General features: G+C 40.7%; 1 protein-coding gene and 1 long non-coding RNA gene across 7 annotated transcripts in view; one reads left to right on the top strand and one right to left on the bottom strand.

Moving 5' to 3' along the window:
- ATP7B (ATPase copper transporting beta) overlaps window positions 1–25,282 on the bottom strand; it is a 40,677-nt gene that overhangs the window by 10,418 nt on the left and 4,977 nt on the right. Inside the window, exons 1-13 of one of the 4 annotated variants that reach the window (XM_059838969.1) lie at window positions 19,023–19,271; window positions 11,025–12,252; window positions 9,253–9,489; window positions 8,003–8,166; window positions 7,019–7,180; window positions 5,496–5,572; window positions 4,977–5,151; window positions 4,201–4,434; window positions 3,925–4,016; window positions 3,661–3,788; window positions 2,433–2,587; window positions 2,112–2,246; window positions 1,041–1,235 (exon numbers count right to left, since the gene is read on the bottom strand). In XM_059838969.1, coding sequence (XP_059694952.1) covers window positions 1,041–1,235; window positions 2,112–2,246; window positions 2,433–2,587; window positions 3,661–3,788; window positions 3,925–4,016; window positions 4,201–4,434; window positions 4,977–5,151; window positions 5,496–5,572; window positions 7,019–7,180; window positions 8,003–8,166; window positions 9,253–9,489; window positions 11,025–12,252; window positions 19,023–19,271 — 3,231 coding nt within the window. Of the gene's footprint in view, window positions 1–1,040; window positions 1,236–2,111; window positions 2,247–2,432; window positions 2,588–3,660; window positions 3,789–3,924; window positions 4,017–4,200; window positions 4,435–4,976; window positions 5,152–5,495; window positions 5,573–7,018; window positions 7,181–8,002; window positions 8,167–9,252; window positions 9,490–11,024; window positions 12,253–18,603; window positions 18,715–19,022; window positions 19,272–25,282 lie in introns of those variants that run through there. The other 3 variants (XM_059838972.1, XM_059838971.1, XM_059838970.1) reach the window with 3 other exon arrangements.
- LOC132323579 (uncharacterized) lies at window positions 524–24,037 on the top strand. 3 transcript variants are annotated; one of them, XR_009485373.1, is made up of 5 exons: window positions 524–828; window positions 4,110–4,729; window positions 8,297–8,404; window positions 12,210–12,271; window positions 23,805–24,037. It is a non-coding gene; the product is annotated as an uncharacterized LOC132323579 (long non-coding RNA). The 3 variants fall into 3 exon arrangements; XR_009485374.1 differs by lacking the exons at window positions 12,210–12,271; window positions 23,805–24,037 and adding an exon at window positions 15,626–19,028; XR_009485372.1 differs by lacking the exon at window positions 23,805–24,037 and having other exon boundaries at window positions 12,210–19,028.

Genomic DNA, 25,282 nt, shown 5'->3' with positions numbered 1-25,282 from the left:
TGTAAAGGGTGCAAGAAGTTCGAGAAACAATAACCTAAGCAAAATTGATGTCATGCTATTCACCAAATTCAGCCATCACATGTCAGCCAGGCCAATGGGTCTTGAGGAATCAGAAATGAACCAAAAAACACAGCCCCACAAATACTGGAACTCAAAGATAAAGTAAATTCTAATCCTGAAAATAAACACAGCAGAGAGAAACACAAATCCCACAAGCTTAGCAAAGTAGGCACTTATTCCATATCCAGCTATTCCAACACACCAACCTTGCAGAATCACACAGGTCACTAATTTTCAAAGCCCTGACCATAGCCTTGCTTGGATCCAAAAGGTAAAAACTTCCAGTATTAATTAGCAGTCTTTTTTATATTTCCCCAGAGTCTTGGGAAAACTTCTGATCAAGTAATAACAAGAATTATCAGTCTGATTAACTTGCTGTTACCATCCTCCTCCCTTAAAATGTTCTGCATATGTCTAATACAGCCTATCGCAGCACGGTTTTTATTCATTTTCTTATCAGCGGCTGTGGACACGTCAAACCACTTTCTCCTTCAACCTCTTCCTCCTCTTTGCATAATTTTTGTGTCTTTGAAGGTTTTTTCTTCCTCCCTTCTGTTTTTCTTGTCTATACACTAAAACAACTTCAAAATTTTTTTTTCCTTGAATTTTACACTTTAAACGACTGATCATGAACAATATGCATTTCACAACAGGTCTCAGAGGAAAGAAAAAAACTCAGTGGATTATTGGCTTTTTTGCAGAAGAGGATTAGCATGAAGAGGATTGCCATGAAGAGGATTAGCAACCTCACAGTCATGAGATTGTAAGGTATGTTGGCTCTCAACACTTTGCTGTGATTGCTTTGAAGAAGGTTCAATTTATCTTCTTATTGAGTGGCAATCAATTAAATGAAAAAAAAAAAAAAAAAGGAAGGAACAACTTTCCACTGTCTTTCTTTGGACATGCAGGATTTCCTGGGGAATTATATTTCATATAGCAATATCTGGGAAAGCTACAAAAGTACAGAATGAACTATTAACCTGATGTGCCATTTCCAGGGGTTTTCCACCTTTGATGAGAATTCCATTCTGCGCAGCCACTCCTGTGCCCACCATTACAGCTGTGGGGGTAGCCAGGCCTAAAGAGCAAGGGCATGCAATGCTCAGCACAGTGATTGAGGTTTGAAATGCAAACCTCAGTATTATTTCAGCTTTTGAAATGTTTTTGCTCTGATTCTGCAGGAAGAGGTAAGAGAAGGGGGAAAAATGAAGAAAGCTATGTAAGATTGCTGACAGCAGATAACATAGGTGTACAATCAATCACAGTCATTTCAGAAAACACATTTAACCAGAAAACTTCAGTACAGGAAATCAATCTATTATTGTTACTGTAATGCTAGAGAGAGGTCAATGCTAAGAATTGTTTATAGCAGTATTTTCTGGATTTCTTGCTGCTCAAGCATACAAATGTTTGTTTCTGCTCTGAGTCTCCCAGATGTCAACATAACTTGTGGGAATTTCCTTTAAAGCTTAGCAAAGGAGAACACTATTTCCAGATACACAGATTCCCCCCCAGTTGCTGAGCATAGCAAACACAAATCCTAAAGATAACAGAAGCTCAGCTTCTTTCTCAAGCCAAAATCACTATCTGCCATCAGAAACAGGAATGCCTACAAAAATTTCAGACATAACAGGAATGGCTCAGCTCCTTGCAATGCAGCTATAGATCATGCTTAGTCCAGAAATGCTGTCAATATTTTCCATTTGTAAGAACCCCATGCAGAACTAAGGGGTAAATGCAAAAATATATTTATACCCTCAGAGAGATTTTAAACAGCATAATTATCTGCCCTGTGTAGAAAATACCATGTTTTACAGAATTATTTACAGAATATTCTGGGTTGGAAGGGACTCGCAAGGATCATCAAGTCCAACACTTAAAGTAAAAGGCCCAGACAAGGATTGAACCCACAACCTTGGTGTTATTATTATAAACCAAATGAGCTCCTCTCAGGGTGATTATAACATCAAACCCTATATAGAAAAAGCATGTTAATTACATTGGAAGATATCTCAACACAAAAATCTAGTTATAATAATAAAACTACTTACAGGAAAATATTTTTTAATAATATCAAAGTTTACAAAACCAATTGTGATCCATGCTATCAATGTCACAGTTGAAATGATGATGATAAATGGAACAAAGTATCCACTAAATTTATCTGCCAGTTGCTGGATAGGTGCCTACAAAAAATAAACCCAGTTATTTGCATGTTTGTGGTCAAAACACATAAATATGCAGAGTTCATGAAAATACACAATAGTTCTGGAAAAACATGGTTTGCTGAAGTGCATGAGTACCAAAACACAGAATCTTTTTATTATTCAATCAAAATCTGTGAACAAGATTTTATTCTCCATTATTTTTACCTTCGACATTTGAGCTTCTTCCACCAATTTCACAATCTGTGCCAGTGTGGTATCACTACCAACATGAGTTGCATTAACAAGAAGTGACCCATATGCATTTATAGAACCAGCAATCACTGTGCTCCCTGGCTTTTTAATGACTGGCATAGGTTCCCCTGGAAAGAAAAGGTAAGAATAAATGAGCCAATACCCCTAACAGTATAATCTATTAGCACTCAGCTCATTCTATGTTAGCAAAATTGGTAGGCTAAGCAATAATGACCAGAAATCACATACTGGGTATCTCTGGCTGGTGAAGACATGGATAGGTAGTGTTATATTTTTATAAACCTTTTTATAGGATTAGTTTCAAAGAAAATGCTGTTTCCTTGAGTCATATCTTTTCAGTAAACCATCCCTCAAAAAGGCAAGGAACAAATTGGTTGGAAAAGGTACTTCTGGAACTTCTCCATTAACACCTTGCATAGCAATGGAAGTTTGAGAAATCTGTTTTTATCTCCATGACCCTGAGTTTTCAAAGACCAGAAAGTTTTTCTGTGGAAAAGCTCCTGCTCTCCTGCTATCTCTGCATGAATACCAGCTCTAGAACATCTTTGTTTTCTCTATTTTTCGTGGTAGTGATAACAACTACTGATTCCCTGAAGCTAAAGGTGTCCCTGTTCCCAACTAGAACAAGTAATCCAATGCCAATGCAAATTTTTATATCTTTTACTTTATTTATAAGAATTGTACAATGCATTGAGTCCTTATGATATTTACAAAATAAAATTAAAATTTCAGAAGATGTAAAAAAGTCCTGTGACCCTTAATAAACATGAAATTTTGAGGCTTTCTTTTCCCCTCCTTGCTCATTGAGAGAGCCCTGTCATACAAACTCCAGCATCTCATCAATATTTCCACATCGTCCTTTAGAACTTATTTCTGAGAAGGTGCCATCTCTACAAATACATTCCAGGGGAAACTCCAGCCAGATCACTGGAATACTGACAATACTGTTATGACTCTACCTATCCCATCAGTAGGTTAGGAAGTGGCCAGACTGAGAGGAAAACCTTCAGTTTTTTAGGGTGTGCACAGATGCAGGATTTGAATTCAAGCTTACAAAGCCACAGCATCCATTAGGGTGGGCAGCTATTCAGACAGCAGTGTTTGGGTTGGGTCTGCTCTCTTTTCTTAAAGAAAGAGTTCCAGAAGATTTCACTTCTTTGTGTAAGATAAGGGAAGTTACCAGTAATGAGAGACTCATCTGCCATAGAACTGCCATCAATGACCTTTCCATCCACTGGGAACTTTCCACCAGGAACAACTTTTATAATATCACCCCTCTGAACCAGTTCAACAGGTACTTGCTCCTCCCTGCAAAAGACACAAGCAGAACAGGCAGGCTACCTATGCTATCAGCTTTCAGGTTAACTGAAAGTTGATAGCATAGGTATCAAGCCTAGTCTGTGACCCAGGCAGGTTGAAGGGATTTTGATTCATAAATACACACCTGACAATAGAGTGGCCAGGTCCAAGAGTCACCACAGTGGCTTCTGTGGCTTGAAGAGACATGAGCTTAGCAAGAGCTTCTGACGTCTTACCCTAAAAACAGAGATTAATGCTTAAGATACATTGAGATATAGAAATCCTGAGATGTACTTAATGCAATGAACTCTAAAACCTTTCATATTACAGACTACACCAGAAACAGCTGACTCAAAATGCCTCTGAATAGTTTATCCTACTCCTGTCCTAAATAGATGACATTTGTGTGAAGATGAGTTACCTTGGCTATGTGTTCCAGCCATCTGCCGAGCGCAATGAACACAAACAACATGGGAGGAGTGTCGAAGAAAGTGACGGGGCTTTTCTCTGCCTTTTCAAGGATTGCTACGAGCAGGATCACGCAGGAATACACATAAGCAATCGTCGTGGCCAGTACGATGAGCACATCCATGTTGGCCGTCTTGTGCCTCAGGGACTTGTAAGCTTGCACGTAAAAATACCATCCACCAAGGAACTGTCGGTGTGAGCAGGGACAGACTCACATTGAGATCAGCAACCACAGAGTACATAATACTGCCCAGAGCAGAATTAAAACCATGCAGGACATAAGGGAAGGCATCGCTGACCCCAGCAAATTTGATACAATTTCAGGTCTTTAGGAGACTGACTCCATTGACATCCTCTCATTCATGCTTCCTAGTTCTCAAAACCAGCAAATATCATCCTTTTCCTCAGCAATGCAAAGTAAACAAGGCATAGAAAATGAAAGGATTTACCCACAGCTACCCAATTAGTTTACAGATGATCAGGTATCTCTTTATTTTAATATTATCTGCTCCACTTGGAAACTATCTGATGCCATTTTGACAGGAAGAAGAGCTATGAATTGAATAAATACAAAAAGGATAAAAAAGTGCCACTTTGTTCTGCTTAGATGGTACAGACAAGAGGGCAGGCCTAATCCACTCAATCTTTCCATTTCTGTCTTTATCACATCAGATCACATAAACGGGAGATGAATAGAAAGCAAACCCCTGGGAAGCAGTATGGACATACCTGAACAAAAGTGCACAGGATAAAAAAGAGAAGATTCAAAATAGACAATCCAGGAATGAGGTTCTGTTCCAGCACCTTAGACCCATGGTCTTCACCATTTGGTATTTGCATATAAATCATTATGACTACAACAGGGATACCAAACACTAGGCTGTACAAGAAAGATTTCCTCCACCTGAAAAAGAAAAACTGTAAATCCATGGGTTTTTACACCCCACTCAGGCCCAGCTGTGCTGGTAGTGCAGGTGTGGGGTTATTAGCACTGTACTAACACACAGCTTTGGGATATTTGCAAAGATCCAGTATTCTGGAACAACCTCAGTGTCTGTAACGTGTTTAACTGGTATAGACTTCTGGCAGTTAAAAATTAAAACTAATGAAAGCAACAAAAGTACTTGAACCAAATGAAATATGCTTTACACAAGAATAATCAAATTACTGGGAAGAGTGCTGGGGGGAGTAGAATTACAAGATATGATCTAGACATGTTCCTTAGTGAGACAGAAAATAAATACTTACTGCTGTATTTCCTTTTTATGACTCAGGTTATGTGCATTTGGAGCTCTTTTAGCCACAGAAGCATGAAAGCCAATTTCCTTTGCATTGAAATGGAATGAAAGATAAGTTGGTTTTGATGAAGCTAACCATATTACTTACAACATATTTAAATTATACTACTTTTACAAGAAATGTCAGAAAAGGACACTGTTCATGTTTAATAAATTCCAACTCCTTATTTACTTTTAAATTCTGCCAAAATGAGAGGATATTTCAGTCAGTAGTCAAAATTTGGACTGCAAAGGACTTCTGATACCTATACATGAACAGAGTGTACAGATGCAGTAAGTGTGCAAGTTCTTAGGCATGGGGAGCTTCCACTGAGAGGTGGAATTTTATTGCACTCCTCCTAAAGAAAAATATATGCCCTTTAACCCCCACTGGAATAATCAGGAGATATGGGACATACCACATAGGAAGTTAAAATGCACAAGCCACTGGGAGCTTGACAACCTTGTGAGCAAGTTCCTAACACTACAGTTTAATAAATACACCTGAAGTTGAAAATTAAAGTGTCTAAAGTTAGTTTAAACCTGTAGGACAACAAACTGCAGGGCAAAGCAGCCCAGAAACAAATACAAGCAAAACTCCAGATTTGAGTCACTTGGGTGAGTTACTGCAGTAGAACCATGCCTCCTGCCCAAACACCCTAAAAACCCAAAGCACACTTGGCAAGAACAATACACCTGAACTTACCACCTGCATCATTAAATGCTTCTGTGGCAAAGTATATTTTAGAGAACTACTCTGCCAGCCTGAACAGTCTGCTAGTTAACATGTTAATAACTGCAGCTGCATCATTTCTGTGGTCTAGCAGCTCTTTTCTGAGTAAATACTCTAGAGCATGGAAGGCAAACATTCCCTGCTCTTCTCCTGACTACTCACTGCATGGACCTCACACAGTATGATCTCCTCCCTTTTGGTGGGATCAAAAAAAAAAAAAAAGGGTTTGTCCACATCTGGGCCATCATAACAGTACATTTTATGATCTGTGTGATTACTGGTAAACCAGGATTTTTTCATTTAATATCAGGCTGTATCACAAGCTGTTTCCACTCAAAAAGATGTAGGGATAGATGCAAGTGTGTACAGAGATATGTAATGCTTGTGGCATGAGCTGTGGCAAAACTTCTTTTACAGCCTTTGTCACTGTCAAGAGAAAGTACTTTTTTCTGAATTAGTAACACTTTACTGAAATGACTGTGATTCTATGCACAGAATTCCAAGAAATGAATATATGACACTTTTGCCAGGTAAAGATAAAAAAAGGTTCACTTTGTAGTTTTTAGTGTGTGTTTTTAGAGTAACATCTGGGGAGCCTATGCATTCCTGTGGAGCACAGCAGCCTCACCAGAGAGCATAAAAACATGGCAATAACTATGGCACCTACAAAATCAGTGAAACCTCTCAAATATCAGCTGCTTGATTTCCTTCTAGGTTTCACCATTGTAATTGTCCATACATAAACAATTTCCAAAGCCTACCTTGATTACTTTTATAATATCTCGAGGTCCAATAATTTCAGGATCAAACTGGATGTGAGCCTTGCTAGTTGCAAGTGCAACTGAGGCAGAGAATATGCCATTTGTTCTCATGAGTTTGGATTCAATTTTGTGAACACAAGAAGCACAAGTCATCCCTGTAACCTAAAGAAAAAACAGTTTTGGGTAGTTAGCAATCCCCCACATTCAGCCAGTATTTGTGGGTGTACTTGAGACAAGGCCTCAACATAAAGGTTTTATAGAGCTGTCTTAAATGATACAAAGCTGAGAACATAACTATCCACTTTTATTATAAAATTGTGCAGGCAGCAGATGTAGTCACAGCCACCTATTTGCATGGTAGCACTCAGACATGCTATTAACTGTAAAAGTATAACTAATATGGTTCTATCAACATTGCCAGAGCCAAATTCTGCATGTGTAACTTCATCTCTCTTTAATTTTCCCGTGGCTTCAATAAGGCATGTTACCACTTTGTGACCTATTAAGACAGCAGCAGACTGATGTTCTCTGTCTTGCAGTAAATATCTGTCAGAGAACAAAAATTATAATTTGAGGAATCCATCCTTCAATAAGAAATGTACTAATTTTACTGATTTTACCCAAAGCTCCTAGATTTCTATGCAAAGCCCTTAACATTAGCAATATGTATTTTTTGACAAACTCTCAGTTACTCAAAATCTGTACTAAAGTGCCCTAATGGAAAATTTCTGTTTCATTTCTGCTTGCTAAGAAAAGTCTTATCTGTACATAGAACTGTCACTTTTTATTTCACTGCTTTTGGATAGGTCCTTCTAAGACAAGTTGATTTTGTCTCTTCAGCAATTATTTTAAAAAATAGTGTCTCAAGCCAGAACCGAGCTGCTGAAGCCACAACTGCTCAAGAAAAGCTATTTGCAAGAAAATCAGTCTTCCAGACCCAGCTTTTCCAAAACAAACATGTAATTTCAAATACACATGACTTACAAGAAGCTCCACTTGCCCTTCTGTTTCTGCATTATTTTCCATGATGGTAGCTTCAAAACCCAAATTCTGGATCAGCTGTGCTATTTCAAGGGGCTGTATGAGTTCTGGCTTGTATTTTATCTCTGCTTTACCTGCCATCAGTGCTACCAACACTGAAACAATTCCTGCAGTGGCAATAACAAAAATATTAGATAACGTAGCTCCTTTGAGGGAAAGAAAAATAAAATATTACAAGTGACTGTAACAACTTAGAGGTATTTACAAGCCTAATGATTTCTCTCTGCCTCCTTCTAGTGTTTTTCCATAGTCACAACAGCAAAGTTTTTACAGAGACCCAGCCACACTGAGTCTCCCTTCAGCAATGAGAGGAACTCTCATTGCAAGATTTACACAGGGAAGGAGGTGAGTTTTGCTGTGATCTAATGAGACAAAAAGGATGTTTGGAAGCAATCTTTAGATCCACTGCAAAAAGATCTGCCCTAGACTACTGTAGTTTGGAACAAGCCCCACAGCACAATGCTATACCTTTTTATTTTCCTGTTCTCCACCCCTCCTTATTTTTTTAATAAATAAAAAGCCCACGGAAATCTATATTAAAATTGAAAATCAAAACATAAAGATCACAAGGAAAAAAAAATTGTTTTGAAGAGCTAATGCTTTTTTTGATTTCTAAATCGAGGCAGTGAGACCACCACTGGGAGACTGGGGAGAGAGTAATCGATAAGCAAAACCTCCCAAAGGCATGCTGACATAAATGAAATCAGACTTTGCTAAGGTCTGATTTCATTTAATCTTCTACATGGCCAGAGGAAAGGCAGCCCCAGCCTGCAGACTTCTAGACCAGTAAACACCACTGTGCCTAAGCTTACCCTGGCAGTGGAGCCATACATTTGTTTGCACCTGCTTGTGCAAATATGCCCGAGCATGCCCAAGCTCTCAATGGCCCTGGAGGAGATGGATTGCTTTGTAAACCAACAAGGCCCTGAAAACTAAATGACAACCATTTCTCTATTCTTGTCTTCAGAGTTATTTGAATTTTTTATCACTTTACAACCTGTTACAAGTATGTTCATCATGTTTGCCCACCAGTGCAATAGGATAGTTAAACACTGACATAGTTACATTAGCACTAAGAGCATTAAGTCTATTTAACTTCCAGATGTTGTATGACAGCCTCTTCTCATAGAACATCTTTTCCATTCCGTCATCCCTCATCATTAAACTCATTATAGGAATCTTAAATTTATTACCATCTTCTTTCTGCAAATTTCTTTCAATGGTAGACACACACGATGCACAGGTCATGCCTGTGATCTGTAAAACACACTTCTCTTCTGTGGCTCCACTGAGCTGGTTTGACCCATCAGGGTGAGGATTGTCTGGAAGAGCATCTGAGGCATTGCCTTGGTGAGGAGGCTCTGGAGCTTGAGGCTGCACAGCAGCTTTGCTGGCATCAGGCTGGCACCTGTGTTCTCCAGGGGCGGTGTCTTGAATAAATGCACAATACACTGAGCTATTCACAGTGTGACTGGATGATGCAAAAGTACAAACAAGTCACATTTATCAACCACACAAACACTCACAGCTGTTTAGAAGGTGACACAATAACCTTGGTCTCCATATGGAGATAGTATAGGTTGTTACTATGCTTATAAAAATGCATATTCACCAGTGCCACTTGCATGACCATCTAACTCTACAGAACTAGCTTTCCACCTTCAGATGGCAAATTATTCCCTCCAATTTCAATGCCTAGAGCTGTCCACTACCTCCACCTGATAAAGATATATTGGTATCTAGAGGGTCCTAATCCAGAACAGAGAATGTAGTCCAGTCATACCCATTCTCTCATTGTTGCCATCTATGCTGGACTCATATCACTTCATCTCAAACAAAGGAAACAACAAGTTTCTCAACAGGTTTCTCTTTATGGCACAGTAATCAAACTGCAAGTACTGCAAAATGAGTATTGGAAGCACCCCAGAGACCTGAACACAAACAGGCCCCTTGCAAACATTTTTATTCTCTGCCAGTTATTGAACAGACACACAACAGCTCCAGCTGTGTTCACAAACTACCTCCCTTGGGCAGAGGTTTGTGTAAAGGAGCAGGAATTGCCTCCAAAGATGTTAAACACAGGGGGGTCCCTCCTTTTCCAGATGGAGTGGAAGCTCTCCTACCAACAAATTATAAGCCAAACAAATTATAATTAAACACCACATACAGGGCCTCATTTGTAGTAGTACCACAGATTCAGAGGGACTGGACCCATGAGAGAAGTGAAGAGGATGTGGGGTTTCGTGATCAAACTACTTAATTTCAGGTAAACTGCATCAGTATTTCAAAGCAAATATGTTTAGTTGAAGCGGGTGAAATTGCCACATTTGAAATTTGTGAGAGAGGAGTTTTAAAACATTTTTAAAGCTTTTTAAACATTGAGCACATGTACAAAATGCATACACTGATACAACTGACATGCAAAAGTAGCTGTTCCCCAAAAAGAGTACCTGCATTTTTCCACTTACCTTGCTTAAAGCAAGGTTTAGTGAAGTAAGGAAGGCAAAAATACTGAAGAAATAAAGGTCAAAGGCTAAAGACACTAAAAAGAGGATTTAGCTAGGTAAAAAGTGGTTTTAAATGAAAGATACTTTATGAAGTGTTTAAGTTTCAGTATTCTGGAACATAAATGTAAACATTTGGTTTGATAGATCTACTTACAGCAGCTTGTAGACATAGCAGGAAACCTACTTCAGGGGTAAGGGGATAAGCTACTTGAAAGGCTTTGTACCTCAGGCCTTTTGGCTTCATAATGTAACTCAGCTCTGCAGATATTAGGGCTGAAACACACTGCCTTACAGCTGTAACCTCTCTCCCTTGCTAAGTGAGGTCAGATCAGGCCAGGCATTCAGAAGAGACAATGTCAGTGGGATGCTTTAAGAGCTTCTCTCCACAAAGGAACCTCAGTGCAGACCTTGCATGACCCACCTTGGCACGCTACCCACAGAAGAAAAAACACTGTTACCTGTCAGCACAGAGGCATCAAATCCCATGTCTTCTATGGCAGCTCTTAACTCTTCTCCACTAGTGACAGCTGGATCATAGTGTATGGTCCCAGTACTGCCAGCTAGAGAAACTGCTACGTGCTGCACTCCCTGCCTCTGTGATACGGCCCCTTCTATGGACTGCACACAAGAATTGCAGGTCATGCCATCAATCTTAATGACAGCCACATGTGTCGTGCCTTGTGGTGGCTGTCTGACGACATTGTATGAGAAAGCACCTGAGGGAGATGCTCCTTTATTTGCTTCTGAACCACTAAGGAGGCTTACTTTAAAGTTTCCAGGCGGAAGGGATTCGATAGCATGCTGGAAAGCTGACAGGGTGATTAAATCTGGGCTGTACTGTACCACAGCACATTTATGCTCCAAAGACACTTTAATACTTTTTATACCAGGAAGATCTGATATATTTCCTTCGATGTTTCTGACACAGGACTTGCAATGCATGCCCTCTATCTGTACAGTCACTGTTGCTGTGCTACCCATCTTGGGGGCCAGCTGATCCAGCCCATCACTCTCGAGGCTTGCAGGTGTCTCCCTGGGGTTTGCATTCTGCAAGCGCTGGAGATCAAGGGCACCCAGCTTCAAAGGGGCTGATTTACTTTTAATGGTGCAGTCATACCCCAGGTCACTGATGTGTCTCTTGAGGTCATCAGGCTGAATGATGTAAGGATGGTAAGCAATAATTGCTTCCTGGTTATCAAGTGACACCTTGATTTTTGCTACACCGTGCAGTTTCCTAATCTTTCCTTCAATGTTGGTGACACAGGACTGGCATGTCATGCCTTCTACCCGAAGCTTAGCTACTGCTTCTTTCAAGCTTGGCAAATTCACAGTTGCTGTCGTCAACTTCTCTTCTGCTATGTTGGCGTCAAAGCCCATGTCCAGAATTTCCTGGCAAATCTGTTCAGGGCTTATTTCCGACTGCTGATACTTGATAACAGCATTGTTCTGTTCAAGGGAGACTTTAATTCTCAAAATGCCATTCACCTTGGAAATTCGGCCTTCTATCGACTGTACACATGATTGGCAAGTCATTCCCACAATGTTGACTACCACAGTATGCTCTTGGGAAGGTGGAGAGGGCATGGTTTCAGAGCTTGCCTCATAGCCCATGTTGTCAAAAGCAAAATTATGTTTCATTGTAGGCTTCAGCTCGCAACCAGGAGGAGAATCAACGTTGGACAAAGCCTAAGGAGAAAGGGGAAAAGTAAAAATAAATGCACGTATCCTTAGCCCTGTAAAAGCAACAACAGTCTTCATATGCTCTCAAGCACATACTAGAAGTGCTCTCAAGTTAGTCTGTATGGCCAAAACCCTTTTCAACATTGTTTTACTCTTTGAATATATTACCAGTGAGTTATGCCCATGATGATGAATCAGGCTTCTGACAGTCTCTTGAGCAGCAATTTAGAAAATACTGACTAGGGATATAAAAGCAGAATTGACTCAATACTCCTACCCCAACCAAATAATTTTAAACTTGAGTTCTCTGCAGCCACAGGACACTTCCATCACACAGCCTGAGCTGCTCTTCAGAGCACACTGTCACTGGCACAGTGGGTCACAGTAGAGAGTGTGCTGACTGCCTTTCCAAAAAGGTCATAAACTGGCCCAGTTTGGCTACTTCCCAGGAGGAGTTCAAACCAAAACAAAGAAAACCAAAAAGCCAAATAAAACAGAATCACGACTTTTCCAGAAGCCTGAAACAAGTTGGTGCAGGGAGGGTCAGCTGCATGATATTTGAAGAGCTATTTGCACACACACAAAGGCCTGGGCTCTCTGCATTTAATATATAATCCTTTGAACCTGAAATCTGTATCTAACAAAGACCTTGAAATACAGAGAACTGTAACCAGATATTTTCACTACAGTTTAATTTTATTTACCTACTTGTGAGGCACCTAAGACTATAAATTGTGCTACAGTAACTCACTGATTTCATCCAACACTGATTTTCAGGATGGCCAGTACTGAAATAGTTCACTTCTGGCTGGCCTATCTCTCAGTCAGACCACAGCCTCTGCAATACTGGAACTCTACAGCTGAATGCACTCAATTCAACTGAAAATGAATTTTTTCTTTTTTTTTAAATTGCCAATGCTTCTTACAGAACAAGTACTGAGAGCTCCAGTTGCTGGAGCCATGTGATGAGAAAGATTGAAAAGGGCAGGGACAAGCCCTAGATGGTCAGATTTCATGGAAAGAACCTGAAAATTCATGTTCATGATTTAAGGCAACTTTAAATACTAGAGATCTAGATAAAAGCTACTGGGACAAATCAATTCTCTTGCCTGCAAAGCCTTGGGCTCTCTGACATTCCATAAAACACCTGATGCTGGGCATTACTGCAGGGAGAGCCTGGAGAAGGGCCCACTGGATCACCCCCAGTGTTGCGGATCCTGTTCCTACGACCCACAAGAAAACTTCTTTCGCAATACCACAGCATGGATGAGAAGCATTTAGGCTGCTTAGTAACACTAGACTGCATCCAGTTCATTTGATGCAGTATTCAAAATTCATTAACTTGATTTTGTTTCACGCTTAGACAGCTTGGGAATAATGAGATCTGGGGCCACATAAACAGCAAAACCTTAAGACCTTGCTTTCAGACTTTTCTATACTGTATTTGTTAGAACAGGAGGAGGAATGAGCAAATTCAACTCTTCAAGATTATGGTGCAGCCCCTCAGCTATCCTGACAGTAAACTCTCTCTCCTGCTCCCCCTCTTCTGCTTGGCCTCATGGCTGCACTCCAGGGATGCTGGAGAAGAAGAGTCAGAGGAATATTTTAGTCCTGGCATCTCCTTTTGCCTCTTCCTCCCATCGGCCTGGAAGCACCCAGGACACTGCTCTCCTTGCGCTTCCCCTCCCATAAGTTTGTGAAATCCCCAGCATATATGGAAATGTGCCACAAGCACCTCCTTTCAAAACAAAGCATTAACAGTTAATCAGATTTTCCTGCAAAGGTGGTGCCCTGTTTAAGCACCACACAAAGACAACCAGGACACTCCCATTCCTGTGTCCTCCTATTGTTGTGACTTCCCACAATTTGAAATAATAACCTGGCCTTGTGTATGGGAAAAAAAACCCTTGTGAAAACAGTCTCCCAGCCACCACATTTCAAATGTGGCCTAAACTCAAACTAGCATTGATTGTAAATTATGCCTGAAGAAGCGTTAGGTGAATATTGTCTGCCATCCTCTTCCCTGTCCCCAGTCCCCCAAGGACACTGCTCACAGTGGCCTGCTCTTATCAAAAACACCCAGTGCAATCTGTGTGGCAGTCACAGAAGCTCACCCTGTGCATGTACTTTGGCTTGCAGGACAAAGGTATTCTGCCTTCTGCATGCTTTGGTGAAACAGAGCACGAATGGAGGAGACGAGCATCCTCCACTCTCTGCTTCACTGCCTGTCTGGCCACCACTTGCAGATGAAACTCAGGAACCATCACAGGCCCTATGTCCTCCACTGTGTTCCCTCCTCCATCATGCTCACTGTCTCAGTTTTCCAAGGTACCCCGTGACATAAAAGCAATTCAAATTAATCATGTAAAAAGATTAGAGGGTACTTCCCATTATGCAGTCTTTTGAAAAACATAAAAGCAAGGACTGATTCCACTATTTCAATGCATTGTAAGCCACAGAAACTTCAAAACTTGGACACTGTTTTTTGCTTTGCATAAAAAGCTATCCCAACATTTAGAAGAATTGGCAAAAATATTTTGTTTGCTACTTGTTGAAACCATATGCTTATGCTCTGTAGGAGAAAAAACCTTGCACACAAATTTTTAAATGACAAGGAAAAAATAGAGAGGGGATGTGGATATAAGAAAACTAAAAAGCTTCTTTCCCTTAAAAAAACCCACACAAGTGCCAAAACATTGAAGAATCTACCCCCAAAACCAAGAAATGTGCACAGGTACAAACAGAGTATTTACAAAGCCTTTAGTGCTGTTTATAACAGATTTAAAAAAAAAAAAAAAACAGAAACAGAATAGGCAGCAATACAGAACACACAGAAATGTGTGTATTTGCAAGAAGGGTATTTCTACACCAGACAAGAGGAAAACAGCAGATTCATGTAAGGACACAGAGATGAGACATACAGAAATGTGTCCATAGTTTTCCTCAGGCACTGCTGGGTCTCAGAAATGGATTTCCTCATACCGGCTGACACCCACACATAAAAGGCTATATGGTAATTCAGAGACACTACCTGCAAGAGGATCAGAGAAGCAATCCCCACCAAAAATGCCCAAAAAGCTGTTTGGGAGTCTCAGGCTTTGCCCCTTCTGCTTTTTTTCTGCTCAGACAGAAATATGAACAAAATAATGGAAATGCATCTGCTCTACATCCAGAAGGGAATGTGTGAAAGAACTGGCCATAGTTACTCTTTTGTCTCCACACCAAAGGAGAATGGTTCACTTTTAAGGGCAGGTATACATTAAGTCTCTTTGCTCTACCAGCCTCATGCATATTTTTACAGTATCTATGTGAAGAATATGCAAATAATTACACACAAAATGATGCCAATTCTCTCCCTCCTTTGTTCTGCATGTAAAAGTTGGAACTGAAAGCACACAGCAGAGCGAGTCTCTACCTGGAAAGTTAAGAAACTGGACACAAAGTTATGAAAATCATATGGACAATACAAAAGAATTGAAGAAATCTGAGAAATCATTGACAAAGAATCAGTAGTAGATGGAGACAGCGTTAAAGAAAGCACAAGTACTGGCTGGAAAATACTTGCATCTACAGGAGAAGCTCTGAACCAGACCCAAGATGAGTTGCAAATGTGCAGGAGTGTGGCACCTGAAGCCCAAGTCTCAGAATGAGGATTTCAAAGCAAGAAACAAGGCATGAAGAGCAACCCTTGATGTCCCAGACAGGAGCTGTAGCACTCATGCCTGTCCTGGGGCAAAGCGGGGCTTGGGAACAGCTGGAAGAGGCAGAGGCTCATGCTCCCCTTTCAGACTGCCTCCAGCCAGCAGGAAGAAGATCATCCAATGGAAATATAGCCTGGGGCTGGACTAACTTTTTGTGAAAGCATGGAGGTGGAGCAGGGCAGGGTGATGCTGCTGGATTGGAAGCACCAAATCTCAAGCCCTGTTTTGGCACAGAGCTCTTGGCATCATAGCATCCAGAGTTCATGGCAGGTTCATTTGGGAAAGGTAGTCCTAGGCCATGGTCTGTATGGCTGGTGGGGCAAACCCACCCCACTGAGGGCTGCCCTTAGAGGCCCAGCATCATGCTGACCCATGGTGCCCCAAAACAGGCTCCTTGTTTTGGATATTCCCATTCAAATATGCAAAGGCTGAGAGATCAAGCAGTGAAGGGATATATAATAAATCTGAGAAAAACAACTGAGCTCAGAAAAAAACCCCAAAGACATGGAAACCATGGCACTGGGTGAGACCCCCACATGTGCACACATGGCGACCCATGTCTTGAGAATGGATGCAGCACCATAGCTGTGAACACAACAATATTTGTGCCTTCCTTGGCTTCACAGCCCCGCCACCACCCACCCCTAGCTGAGTCCCCATGCCCTCCATTGATGTGTTTCATGGGCACCTCGTGGGGTGGCCTGTCACCAGGAAAGCCATCCCTCTATCCATTTCCCCTTCCCAAGAGGTGCAGCCACCTCCAAAATGCCAGCATAACACTCCTGGCTTCTGCAGCACAAGGCTAGGTTGTGACAGGCACACTCCACAGCTCCCTGAGCATCAACCACACCAAGATCCAGCACAGTACTGCTCCTCTCTGCCCATCCAGCAAGGCTCCCCCCCCTTCTCTGGCACTGCTCTCCTGCCCTCCTTTGCGTGGCCTGCAGGGATGGCAACTTTCACATCCTAAAACTTGAGCACCAGGCTCCTCAAAGTGATGCCAGGCAATCAGTGCCTGGCCCACTCAGCACCTCCTCTGCCTCTCCCTGCCTGCTCCTCCACAAATGCTGGAGGTCACTGCACCTCACATCCACTATGCCCTGAAGTTTTGGTTTGCTCTTTTCCCTGTACCTCTGTGGTCTGAAATCAGTTATTGCCCTCTTACCTTTGAGCACACAACTGCTGAAGAATTATCTTATCTGTGTTTTACCTTCTCTACTTCCTTCTTTCACAACTGCCTGATTCATGGCTTTGGATTCAGGCGGCAGCAGCACACAACTGAAAAGCCACACACTAATAATTAAACGCTTCAGAAGTTTCCCAGTTTATTATAGGCAGACAGTGAACAACAAAATGAGGGCAGAGAAGCCACAAAAACATCAAAGGTCACGAGTCTTCAATTTTTTGCCAGTAACAGCAACACTCTGGCACACAGAGTAGCCAGAAATTCAATCCTCATCCTACTTAGCATTTTTCAGTGCATCTCGTTAGAGCATATTGTTTAAATGTATTAGATCATAACCATTGTTCTTTCTCCCCTCGTCTCCCAAAGGAAGATTAACAAATGTCAGTAGCTACTATATTCAGTAACTACTTACAACACAATTTGTTATTTTTCAAACAGTTCCTGAGTCTTAAACGAGGGAAAAAACACCTTCTAAGCCTGAATATCAAGATTCAATGAGATTATTACTACAAAGCAGCCTTTATGAGGCTTTTGTTTCCAAAATACTAAGTTGATTTACTAATGCTTCTGCCAAGGGACTACTATTTCCCGCCTGGGATCAGGCTTCCCTAACAGTACAGATGATAGGGAAAGATTTAGGCAGCTGAAGCCAGTCTTACTTAAATGACACCTACACTGTAGTCAACAAACTTCAGAGACCTTAACAGGCACTTTTAAATTAAAGGGAGCTGTGTAAACCAAGTTTGGTTTATGAGAAAGGGGAAAAGCTTGCTGTAAACAAAATGTTCCTAATTTAGAATTAAAACAAGACAAACCTCGTTGTGATGTTCTTCACAGCACCAGTACAAGCAGCATATATATCCCAGTGAACTGAACACAGAGAAGAGATCTTTTGGTAGAACAAAGTCATTTATGTCATGACTGTTTTCTAGCAAACATTTATAATACAAGAAGTAACTCGAGGCAGAAAAAGCCTTCAGGTATAGTTGGTCTCTTCTGGCCGTTATTTCATTCCAGTCTGCCACTATGTGAACCATTCTAAGCATACCCAGTTTCAAAGAACATGAACACACAGAATCACAGAACATTATGAGTTGGAAGGGACCCACAAGTATCATGAAGTCCAATTTTTCAGCTAATGGCTCATGCAGGAATCAAACCTACCACCCAGGCATTATTAGTACCATGCTTCAACCAAGTGAGCTTTGTTCTGACAATTTTCCTAAAATGTTCACAATATTCACTGACCCAAACTACATTACTCCAGTGTACATACATTTTAAATAGCAAAATTCTTTTAAAAAAATTAACCTTGTCACTTTGCTTTCAGCAATGATCTCTTCACCACAGCAGTTAATATCCAAAAATACCACAGTTATATACAACACTGAATTTTAAAAAAAGTTGCACAGATATATTCATCAAGAGCTTCACTAGCACCCACTTACTAGATATAAATAAACTACTTACCTACAATAAGGACTTTTTAATGTTTCTGCAATTTTTCTTACTCCAAACTAGTAGGAGCTTCTTCAAACTACTGGAGCAATTGGAGTTCAAAAGGAGAAATACTATTATGTTTCCTTCCTAAGAATCACCACTCTGTATTATTAGAGGTGGAGCTGAAACCATGCTCATTAGCTTCTACAGCATAAGTCATCATTAACAACTTGTTTCAAAGATTATTTTCAGAGGATCCCCAGAAGACTTTGCATATGTACTGCTTGTTATGGGACTGGCATCCATGCTGGGGATCAAGACAATTTAGATAAAGGTTTAACCTCCTTTAATATACAACCCATGCAACAGCATGCTTTGTTTTAAATTCACCAGTTCAGGAACACCACTTCCCTCCCTGCATGCACACTCTCACACACACACACACTGACCTGCCTTTCATCTGTATTGACTTCTGTCATTGCCATGGAGTAACTCTGCAAAAGTTTCTCTTCTTTCTGCAAGTTACTGCTTGCTTTTACCGGAGATGCCGTCTTGGACTTTTCACCAATAATCAGTAGTTCAGGCACATCACGAGCCGCCTGCTGCTTACGAATAGACACCAAGGATATGTTTCTGTTGTTTAAAGTAGCTAAGTAGGACAGTTCCCTTTTCATTTTATTGTCCAGTTTTCTCTCCATTATTTTTCTGGACTTTAAATAAATAAATTTAAATGCCAAGAAAAAGTTTCACGAGAGCAGTTATTTGTTGTCCTCCAAGCCACGCTTCTTTCAGCTACATTTACAACAGCTTGAAGAGTTCTGCCCGTCTAATCCATGTGCTTATTAGGCATTCATCAGGAAATCCCAGATGCAACCTGTGATCCTTATGTAGGCTGTTTGCTGCACTCAGCTACCTGCTCTCCCTGCCAGTTTAAATGTTTCCCACCAATTGGCATCCCTCATGCTTTCCAAACTGCATCCGGCACTGCTGATCTCTGCACACGGCGTTGCAGCAGGCTCAGCCAAGGCTGCCTTTCACAAGCTGCTCAAACATGACCTGTGTGCAGCAGCCAGCGTGTAACCAGCCCACACAGACAGGCACTAGCTCCTTGTGGCCATGTGCACAATCACAGCTCCTGCACAGGGAAAACATTGTTCCAGTTCCTCCTTCTATTAAATTATTGGGGGTTTCCTGGATAAAATTAAGTCCCTTCTCACACTGAAAACATGCCCACGACTACCTAATTAGATAAGGCTCCTAGATCAAAGGTCTTTCATTAATTCAGGGCACAAGAACATTCATTCTTTGTACCAAGAGGGAAAACAAAAGAGTGAGTACAATATTTACACTTTCTAAAATGTGCCTCCCTACCATCAGCAAGCTTTACTAAAAGCCAATGAACCAAACAAAATTAAATGAGCAATTAATGCCAGAAAGGCAAGAAATAAAATACATTCTCCTTAAATTCTCTGGGCAGCAGCAGGAACATCTAATTTAGACAGCCAGGCACACAAGAGTTACCACCACTAGAAGTGCCTTGAGCCAAGCCTGAATATATTTCTCGGGAATTGCCCAGAGCAAATTCACAGCACAATGCTAATGCAGTAAGGGGCAGCTCCTGTTACCAAGCCCACAGTAGTGCAGTCCACTTCTGAAGGCACTGCTGAACAGGCCCATGCATTTAGGTATTTATAAGATTTATAAAATATAAAAGATGGTATTATTTATTTATTAGCAATTTCCACCCTCCCTGCCTGTGCAGTGACATCACTGCACATGCAAGCCTTAAAATAATTGTTTTAAATTTAATCAAAATCTCTTGGACTTGCTGGAAAAAGTAACAAATTTACTCCTATGCATAGGTTAGCACACAGGGTCAAAACCTTAGCATATCTCTGTCGTTTCATGAAAACCTGAGGGATGAATGACAGACACTCTACCTGACAAAAGAATTAGTATAATATTTATAATTTCTATAATGTGCCTCCTTACCATCAGCTAACTTTACCAAAAACCAATGACAGGACAAATTCAGATTCTTCTTACTTCCGAAGGCAGATGTACCTCCCTCACAGCCCTGTCACACAGAGACTGGTCCAGAAAGCCACCATGCAGGACACTAGCATCCTAACTTGTCTCCCTGTTACAACTTCCCCACAACTATGAATCCTCAGTTCTTGGGAAAAGAAGGTCTTCTGCCAGGGAAGTGAAACTTCAAATACTGCTGCAGCACTATTCTGCATCATTGTCTTAATGTAAAAAAAAAAAAAATCTGTGATAGTATTAAACATTTTTAAAGGACTATTTTGAAAACATTTTGAGAAATGGTCCTTCTAAAGAGAATTATTACAATAATTGTCTGTGTTTGTTCTGCATTTATCAGACCAATTACAGCCACATCTGATTTCAGTTCAAACACTTTACTGAAAAAGAAAATTGTGCTAAAGGTGAAATAATTTCAGGAATTACTGATTTTAAGTGGTTTTGAAATAAGCAATTGAAAACTATACAATTTGACTAATATGAAAAATTTCAGTAAAACATGTTTAAATACCAGAGTTAAGTCTATATACTAAATATATATATATATAAAGTTAAAAACTAATATTCATCCTTCTAAAACCAACCAGGCCTCCCATTCCAAATCAAAGATATTCAGAAATTCAGTTCTGTGTTCTAATTCCAAATAATGGCAATTTCAAATTCTTGATTTTCTAAGGGAACAGGAATTCCTGTTTCTGACCATCAATAAAGCATATATTTGATCCACTCATCTCTGACAGTATCTTTGCTAATAAAAATATCCCAAACCCTACTGAGCATTTTTCTGCAAGTAACTAATATTCAAAAATGACTGTGATGAAAAAGAATGTAAAAACAACTTAGGGTTTTTTCCCCCTCATTTCAGGTTCACCAACAAAGCTCAGCCTAAACTGACAGAACTACAAGATGCTGAATAAATATCTTCTCTCCAATTTCCCTCAATCACCATTTCCCCCACTCCAAAACTTCTGACAAACCCTAAGATAATAAAAATCTGTTTGTTTGTTTCTAATAGCATTGAGAGAAATTCTTGCTTAGTGGCCCACAGACCTTTGCTTTCAGCAGAGTCCTGAATACTGATTTGGAGATAGAGAACACATGAAATTGTGCTTTAAGTACATTCAGTTTACAAGATTTTTATCCACATTAAAAAGAAGGATTTGGCTGAGGAAAAAAAAAAAAAAGCTTGCTATAGTTTTTCAGACAAAAGGGACATAAGATAAATTTTAACCACTTTAAGAACCTAATTTAGCTGTGGGCTGGAGCAGAGCAGGGGCAAAAGAAACCTGTGCAGCTGACAGAGTCTTGAGCAGGTCTTGGAGAAGAGGCACCAGTCACAAAGCAGAAACCACAGAGAATCTTTTAACGCTAAGTCATTCGTATTTACATTAATACACAGCACTGAAAGCTCAGAGGTTCTGCCCCAGCTCAATCACTGCACAACTCTCTTATGGTTCAGGAGACACTTTAGGAAGGGGTCCAATATTGGCATCTCAAGGCTGGCAATGTCTGCCAGGGAAGTGAGGCAGATGCTTGGAATTAACCTCTGTGATTGGCTGCTGCTGCTGCACTCCAACAGACTGCTACTGCTTTCCAAATTATTTTCTCCATTCTATCTCAATTACTTGCCCCTTTAGAGTCTAAGCTAATTGTCTCAGCTGCAGAGTGAGGGTGAGTATTTTACTTTAGGGTGAAATAGGAAAGGCAATACTGCCTTCTCATCTGACAGCAGTACCACTCTGATTTAAGGCTGGACTTGGCAGAGCTTGCGATTTTCCCCAAAAGGAATCATTCTGGCTTGGTAGTATGAAATTCAGATGGCAAATAGAAAACATGCCTGCTGCCTTCGCAGCTTTCTGCTAGTGTTTGGCAATGGTGTTTGCATTTTCAAGTCAGAAAACACAGGACATTCCAAGAAAATTAAATCCCTTTGATTTAAAGGCTCAAAGCTAATCAAACATGGGTTTTCCCTTTTATTTTACCTGCATTATCAAACTACATGATAAACATACAAGAACAATGTGTTCTTGTATAAATTTTGTGTCCCAGGTGCATTCATCCTTGGCTTTATAGGATACCCTGGCCTGCATCTAATCCCTCTGCTTCTGCAACCAAAGTAAGCATCTTAAATAGTCTTAATAATGCCTTGAAAGATGAGATGCTTGGGTTGAAGGAAAAAACGGGGACTGGGAGGTTAGGGGTCATATTTCTTTAATCTGTGTGAGGAAAAAGAATGAAAAACAAAGTTCAGTGAGAAGGAGCACATGCGTTGGCTGTAGTTCGCCAGGAACAAAGTGCTGCACACCTTAGGAGCAGAAACACTGCAGGAACCTGATGTATCACTCTAAGAGAGGCATGAAACAAAGGGCTGGAGCAGAACAGAGGTGTTCTAGCCATGCCCTGTTTAAGACAGTGTGGCTAACAGGAACTAATTCACAGGAATGACCCAAATGGTGAGCAAAAGCTGACCTTTGCTTCACTAACTCAAAATACATGTTACTTTTCATGCCTCTGCACATGCTAATGGACTAAAACCTGCTTTAAACATGCAATGACATCAACTTTAATTTTTCCCTTTTTCCCTCCCTCAAAGAAATAATATAGATATAGCTTAAGTGGGGCAGGAGGCTAAAGGAGACTCCACTTTTGTGAATGCCTAAGAAGTAGGATTTGAACACTCAGCTATACTGAGTCCTTCTTTGGGAAACTTAAAAAGCAATCTTGTATTTGTGACCATACTTTAGCCCTATAGAGCCATCTGGCAATTTATTGTCTTTGTCACCAGCTGTATTATTCATATTTTGTGTATTCACACATGCTTCTTAAATGGTGTATTTATCACCAGCAACCCAGTAACAATCTGCATTTCTGTTGTTCAAGAAATGACACTATCTTGCTGTCCTAGGGTGATGTTAGGATTTATGCTGGATATTATGTTCTGTGCCTTCAAGACTGGCTCTGAAGAGGGAAAGTTTTGTTTTGGTCTCTTATCAGCCACTCCCCCACGGCCGGCAGGACATACAGATGGGACAGTACATAGTGCTGGTTTTGCTTTTTGCCCTGCTTTTTTCGCTTTGCTCTTGCTTCTGCTTTGCTTCTGCTTGCTCTTGCTTTCTGCTTCTTCTCATTAGTTAATTTAGCTAAACAGTCCAAATTTCTTCCTGGACTGTTTCTCCTTTCCTTTTTAGATCCACCCGAACCTGCCCTGGACTGGGACCTGGGAAACACCGAGAGTTTGCACCTTGTGGATGCAGCAGCTGCCTCAGCGCCAGAGGGACTGATAACAGAGCAACCACCCCAGGAGAGACTTTCTGAATTTGTCATCTTTTTCAGAGCAGTGAAAGAGTGGTGTCATCCGGTATTGTTCATTTTGTGTGCCGGAGGGTGCTGTGCCTGTTAAATAAACAGGTTCTTTCCACTTCTCTCCAAGGAATTCTTCCCGAACCGGTTGTGGGGAGGGGCCGTGTGGGTTTGCTTTCTGGAGGGGCCCCCTTTTTGGGGATTCTCTCCCAATTTTGCCCTAAACCAGGACACTTGTACTTGGCCATGAGAGTTATTGAATGCCACCAGACTTCAGATCTGGCTGCAAAAGCTCATTGGGCACAACCAGACTTACGGTGAGCCACAATGCTTCTCACTGAGCACACCTGGACTTGCAGAGCCACATTGGCTCTGCATTTCTGATGCTTAGAGCTGAATTGCCTATCACTCAGCTGTCCCAAGTCCCTGTAACCTGAGATCCAGCTGGACTAAAAGGGGGTTATTTTGTGCCCAATCTCCTTCCTCTTAACGCAACAGGAAAGTTAGCCTTACTTTTAAGGCAACAATCCATCAGACAGACAAGAGTTCAGTTTTGTGCACTTCATGTCACTGCAAAGAGGGATGTATTGGTATTAATACATCACCCTAGCAATCCAGTCTGCCTTTGAATGTTAATAATTTTCCTACTCTCCTCTTAAGACATCATTTTAAACCACCAAAATACAATCACGCAATCATCACAAAATTCAATCATACAATCATCAGCAAAGTACAATGACACATACAAACAATGATATGAGGCTAAACCACAAGTCATTTCATATTTGACAGTATTTTGAGTTATTCCTAATTTGTCTTCAGGATGCTAAAATATTTTAATTCCTCCCCCCTTTCTCAATCCTAGCAGCGCTAGATTGTATTTGGTTTTAACATATACAATTCAACTGCAGGAAATTGAGCATTTAGTTAAAAAAAAAAAGGAGAAGGGGAAAGTAAAGTAAAAACTCATAGTAATATCACAAACAACATTGCTGGCAACTCACAGGTATCAACAAACTGCTTAAACATTGCTTGAAAGTGAACCTGGGAAACACCCAGCCCTTGTGTGAAACAATTATTTCTCCTCTGTCAGGGCCCTCTTTATATGAAAAGGGAAGTAGTTAGTAAAGGTATCCACTTTCTCTTCAAACAAATCCCTGTGCTTGCTCCACAATCATTTTTCAGTCGTACTAAGCAACTCATGCCTCCCATTTCCCCCATGAATCAATCAGTCACACCTGAAAGTTCAATGGAAGCTCGGTCCTATTCATGGTACAAACTATGTCTATATTCTCCTAACTGACATACTTCTTACTGAACTCAAAAAAGGGCCATACCCCATTTTTATTGAAGAAGCAACAAAACT

The sequence above is a fragment of the Haemorhous mexicanus genome, chromosome 2 (genome assembly GCF_027477595.1).
Source record: "Haemorhous mexicanus isolate bHaeMex1 chromosome 2, bHaeMex1.pri, whole genome shotgun sequence".
In the NCBI taxonomy this organism is placed as follows: domain Eukaryota; kingdom Metazoa; phylum Chordata; class Aves; order Passeriformes; family Fringillidae; genus Haemorhous; species Haemorhous mexicanus.
This window is presented reverse-complemented; position numbering and strand designations above follow the sequence as displayed.